At 23.6% G+C, this 6,000-nt stretch overlaps 1 protein-coding gene across 2 annotated transcripts in view; it reads left to right on the forward strand.

Annotated features, from left to right (window-relative positions):
- Positions 1 to 2,903, forward strand: part of LOC145844004 (phosphatidylinositol 4-kinase beta-like) — a 28,882-nt gene extending 25,979 nt beyond the window's left edge. For both annotated transcript variants that reach the window (XM_082951311.1, XM_082951312.1), the window contains 2 exons: positions 1,916 to 2,036; positions 2,355 to 2,903. In XM_082951311.1, coding sequence (XP_082807437.1) covers positions 1,916 to 2,036; positions 2,355 to 2,536 — 303 coding nt within the window. In that variant the 3' untranslated portion in view covers positions 2,537 to 2,903. The remainder of the gene's footprint in view (positions 1 to 1,915; positions 2,037 to 2,354) is intronic.
- The last annotated feature ends 3,097 nt before the right edge of the window (positions 2,904 to 6,000 follow it).

Below are 6,000 nucleotides of genomic sequence, written 5' to 3' on the forward strand. Positions count from 1 at the left end.
AAATAAGCATTTACTCAATTTTTGTTCAGTATCTGAAATATTAGTAGTTGTGTACCTGTTAATTTATTTATTTTCATTTGTTTACAGTTTAAAAGTAATTATTTCTTTTCAATTAATTTTTCAATAGTAAGTTATTGGCATAACAATAAAATGGTTAACTATTTACTGTTCAAAATTGTCTACATCTCCGTATTGTAGTATGTTATAAATATTCATGTTAATTAATATAGCTTTTTTGCTTTATATAAAATTAGTTCAGCTTGTTTTTTCTTATTTCAAATTTTCATAAAACTAAATTAGTGGTTGATAAATAGTTGTATGAATTATTCTTATTTTTTCTCGAGCATATCAACCATATTGAAGGTATTACTTGGTGTTTTTGTAACCAATTCTTCGACAAAATTAAACTCCTGTTTAATATTATTTTTATTGATTTGTTTATATGCTTAGTAGGCAAAATAGACATTGTAGTTTAAAGAGATGACTTGTATAGGATTAACATGTTAGCTGTTGTTTTATTTATTTTTAAGCTTTTTATCAAAAGTCTTTTATTATTTTGTTAAAAAAAATTTTATCTACAGGGTACAAACTTAATTTAACTTATGTTTTATTTTGATATAACATTATACATATATGATCAGTAATTATAGTTGTTCAAGTATACAAAATAATTTAATTCAACAGAGCGAAATTAGACTTAAAAGTAAAAAAAAACTGTTTTAATAATGATAACCTTGATTTAGTGTTATGAAAGTAGTAAGTAAGTATTTCTAGGAAAATATTTACTATGATATACCGACAAAATATTTACAACAAAGGATATGTCAAAATATTTATTACTTCATTGAAAATATTTCGCGGTATTTTGTGTTTCTCCTTTAACTAATTATTTCCACTATCATAAACTTGACCTCTTTTATCAAAATTTATTATCGTAAATTTGAGCTAATTTTTATTGTCTACAAATTAATTTGTTGATAAATTACAATGGTCTTGTGTTTTTAATTTTAGATAAGTTATTATTGCGTTTCTGTAATAATAATTGTTTTAATGTGTATAAAAAATAAAACGAATTTTTTATTAATGTAAAAGTAGTAATACATTTTTTTTACTGTGAAATTTTTAAGTTAATTTGTAAGTTTCATTAATGAAATATTAAACTTAAAATAATTAAAGGGTTATGTTTTCTTATCTAACTTATTTCGTCTTAATATTTGTCAGCGGTATATGTCTGTTAATTGGATTTAATATTATTCTGATATTTACAATTAGTTTTATCTAAAATTTGTTAAATTTCTTTTTATAAATTTTAAGTTTTATCTTTATTTTAAACTTTGTTAATAGTGCCACAATATTTTTACCTTAAAAATGTTTTAAATTAAGTTACATAAACGTAAAAGTGAACTTTCATCATATTTATCTATTGATTTAATTTTTATATGAATTAGATATAAACAAATAGTTAAAGATAAGTTCATGCAACTCCTATAGTTATTGGCACATACATGTAATAATACAATTTTAAAAATAGTTAACGAAGTAGTAACATAAAGCTAAGAAGTTATACTAAGTTCGAAAAATAAAATGCGTAAAATTTAAGATACAGAACACACAATTAAAATTTAAAAGTGGGTAATATCAGTAAATTACTGTGAATTATAGCGTTGTATTATAAAAAACAAGAAATGCATAAAATTTTAGTTATTAAAATCTTTAGAAAGTTCTTAACAGGTAGGTAGAATTCTTATTTCGGTTCAATAAATTTTTCAGAATAAAAATTAAAAGCAATTAAAGTACGTTAATAAGGTGGGTAAGTGATGAAATTTATTTTATTTAAATATCAATAAGTAATAATAATAATTTGATTGATACATATAGGTAATAGGTTGTTAATAAATAAATATATATTTCATAGGTAATGGGTGGCTTACAAGGAGATATGTTTGAATATTACAAAATACTGATGTTGCAAGGACTTATATCTGCAAGGAAACATATGGATAAAATTATACAACTTGTTGAAATTATGTCTGCTGGTTAGATTTTACCATATTAAAAAACTGTTTTAATTACCTTAAATTAAAATAATTTGCTTCAATGAATGCAGTTTTATTATTCACCTTTTTACCTAAAACTACTAATTTTATTAGTTATCAAACGCAAAATATTTCAAATACAACATAATAAAAAAACAGGCTTGTCTATGCTTAGAAATTCTTAAATAATTAACTTACTTAAGACTCATTAATCATATTAATTTGGGACTTTTTTACTTATTTGGGATAATAATTGTTACTAAACTTTCGATTATAAAGTTTACAAAAAGAGCGCCAACTAACAAATACAAAACGCAGGACCATCGTTATCGTGTTTGCACGGAGTTTCAACATTGAAGTCGTTGAAAGAAAGATTCCACATGAACTTTACTGAACAGCAGCTCCATCTACTGGTTGAAAATATGGTGGAGGGAAGTATTAGGAGCTGGACGACCAAGTTGTACGATAATTTCCAATATTTGACCAACGGAATACTTTGATTTGTTCGAGAGCTTGACAAATGGAAGGTTTTTGAAGAAAAGACTGTTTTGTGGGTTTTGTTAGATGCGTGATCGAATTTTACTAGAAAGCTTTTAAGTTGAATTAATTATATTATATGTTTATATATGATCGAAACAAATAAAATTTAAAGGGACGTTTATGAGAGTAGAAAGGTACAAGTTGAAGATGCAAGTTAATTTTACATCTAACAGTTTTCATATAAAAAATTGATAATCAAAAACTTTCTAGTTGAAAACTATTGAAAAAAATATATTTATAATTTAGGTGGTAAGAAAGTTTTAAAAAAACTTTGTTCTAAATCATGGAGTTATGTATTATAGTCTGTTATGTTTAAATATAACTTAATTATAGTTCAAAAAGGTTTTTCTGATAAATATATGGAAACAAATTAATGGATTATAATGTTAGTTGACTGTGATTTTACATATTTACTTTTTTCTTGCTCTTATTTTGCAATAAATTTTGTTTAGGTTGTATTATTTTTTTAGCTGTTTGATTTCTAAATACAGGTTTTAACGATGAAAAAAATATGTTTATGTAATTTTGTGTTGTTATGAGATCTAAAAATATATAATAAAAAAACTTACTAAATCTCAACAAGCAAATTTTTCTTGTATTTTTTTACAGTATATTTTCTTTATTGATTTAAAAAGTATTTGTGTTTTTGTGCTAGTTTTTAAAACACTTTAGCTTGATTTAAATAGTTAAAAATGTTATTAAATATTTAAAATAACCATAATAGTTATATAAAATTGTAGTCTCGTTTAAATTTTTTTAGATTTTTAAAAATAGTTATTTTGTTAACAACTTATAGTATACTTTTTATTAAATCAATGTTTTTGAAAAATTTCTTTAAATTTAATGCTAATTTTGATTCAAACTTCTAAGCGTGCTATTAACATTTATTGTGTAAGTGATTTTACCTATTTTTATTTGATATAATTATTTGTTGAATGTAGTGACACTTTAAAAACGTTGCTAAACTTTATAAATTTTATTTAATAACGAGTCATTTTCGACCAATTTATTTTAAAACATTCGGAGTTTTAGCTGCTATTTTTTCTTTTTAATTAACCTTTCTTCAAAACGAATACTTTTTTTTTAGTAAAACATAGTAATTTCATAAAAAAACTTAAATATTGCAAAAACTTGTATTATTGTATTGCTTATAATGGTATTCTGTTAACCTTTTATTTTTTATAAAATTAAGTAATGCGTTGATTTTAAAAATTGGTAAAATAAAATCTCTTCAACTTATTTTTTACTAATAACATTTCAACATTTGCGAATGTTTACTGAATTTAATCTAGTAACTGTAGTCTTACCTCTTAAAATTTCAAATACTTAAATTTGAAAGTATTTATAAGAATACTAGAAACTTAAAACTTTAAAAACAAGTTAAGCCTGATCTAAATCTACTTTTATTAATTTTGATAAGACTAAAACGTTTATATATTTACACTAGATAAACTAATTTAAACACTTTTATCTTCAATTATAACGGTAGTTTCAAACACCTTTAATGCCCCGCACCCCTGAAATATTTTAATTACAGCACACTTAATAATAATAACTTATATTATAAAAAGTACATAATAACTTATATAAGTTTCAAAATAAGCCTTAGAAAAACTTAAGACCTTTATTTTTTGCTCTTCATCCAGAACTATATTTTATATAGTTTGGATTGCTTGTTAGCTTTGAAGATCGATAGTTTTGTTTAGTAAAAAATTGTCCTACAGTCGCACAAGTTAAAGAAAAATCTCCTTGATTATCAAAAAAAAAATTGAAAAGTTTTCTCGCAACCCTGGTTGGAAAACTCTGAATTAAGATATTAAAAAGTAGTAACAATAACTTACTGTAGTTTAAACAAACGTAGTCTAGTTTACTTGTTAATATAAACTAAGAAAATAGTGATTACTTAATGTTCTTTATTTTTTTATTATTATTTTATATAGTTTGGATTGCTTGTTAGCTTTGAAGATCGATAGATTTGTTTAGTAAAAAAATTGGCCTACAGTCGCACAAGTTAAAGAAAAATCTCCTTGATTATCAAAAAAAAAATTGAAAAGCTTTCTCGCAACCCTGGTTGGAAAACTCTGAATTAAGATATTAAAAAGTAGTAACAATAACTTACTGTAGTTTAAACATACGTAGTCTAGTTTACTTGTTAATATAAACTAAAAAAATAGTGATTACTTAATGTTCTTTATTTTTTTATTATTATTTTATATAGTTTGGATTGCTTGTTAGCTTTGAAGATCGATAGTTTTGTTTAGTAAAAAAATTGGCCTACAGTCGCACAAGTTAAAGAAAAATCTCCTTGATTATCAAAAAAAAAATTGAAAAGCTTTCTCGCAACCCTGGTTGGAAAACTCTGAATTAAGATATTAAAAAGTAGTAACAATAACTTACTGTAGTTTAAACAAACGTAGTCTAGTTTACTTGTTAATATAAACTAAGAAAATAGTGATTATTTAATGTTCTTTATTTTTTTATTATTATTTTATATAGTTTGGATTGCTTGTTAGCTTTGAAGATCGATAGTTTTGTTTAGTAAAAAAATTGGCCTACAGTCGCACAAGTTAAAGAAAAATCTCCTTGATTATCAAAAAAAAATTGAAAAGCTTTCTGGCAACCCTGGTTGGAAAACCCTGAATTAATATATTAAAAAGTAGTAACAATAACTTACTGTAGTTTAAACAGACGTAGTCTAGTTTACTTGTTAATATAAACTAAGAAAATAGTGATTACTTAATGTTCTTTATTTTTTTATTATTATTTTATATAGTTTGGATTGCTTGTTAGCTTTGAAGATCGATAGTTTTGTTTAGTAAAAAAATTGGCCTACAGTCGCACAAGTTAAAGAAAAATCTCCTTGATTATCAAAAAAAAATTGAAAAGCTTTCTGGCAACCCTGGTTGGAAAACCCTGAATTAATATATTAAAAAGTAGTAACAATAACTTACTGTAGTTTAAACAGACGTAGTCTAGTTTACTTGCTAATATAAACTAAAAAATAGTGATTACTTAATGTTCTTTATTTTTTTATTATTATTTTATATAGTTTGGATTGCTTGTTAGCTTTGAAGATCGATAGTTTTGTTTAGTAAAAAAATTGGCCTACAGTCGCACAAGTTAAAGAAAAATCTCCTTGATTATCAAAAAAAAATTGAAAAGCTTTCTGGCAACCCTGGTTGGAAAACCCTGAATTAATATATTAAAAAGTAGTAACAATAACTTACTGTAGTTTAAACAGACGTAGTCTAGTTTACTTGCTAATATAAACTAAAAAATAGTGATTACTTAATGTTCTTTATTTTTTTATTATTATTTTATATAGTTTGGATTGCTTGTTAGCTTTGAAGATCGATAGTTTTGTTTAGTAAAAAAATTGGCCTACAGTCGCACAAGTTAAAGAAAAATCTCCTTGATTATCAAA

This window comes from Thalia democratica, chromosome 9 (genome assembly GCF_965202585.1).
Source record: "Thalia democratica chromosome 9, ktThaDemo2.hap1.1, whole genome shotgun sequence".
Classification (NCBI taxonomy): Eukaryota; Metazoa; Chordata; class Thaliacea; order Salpida; family Salpidae; genus Thalia; species Thalia democratica.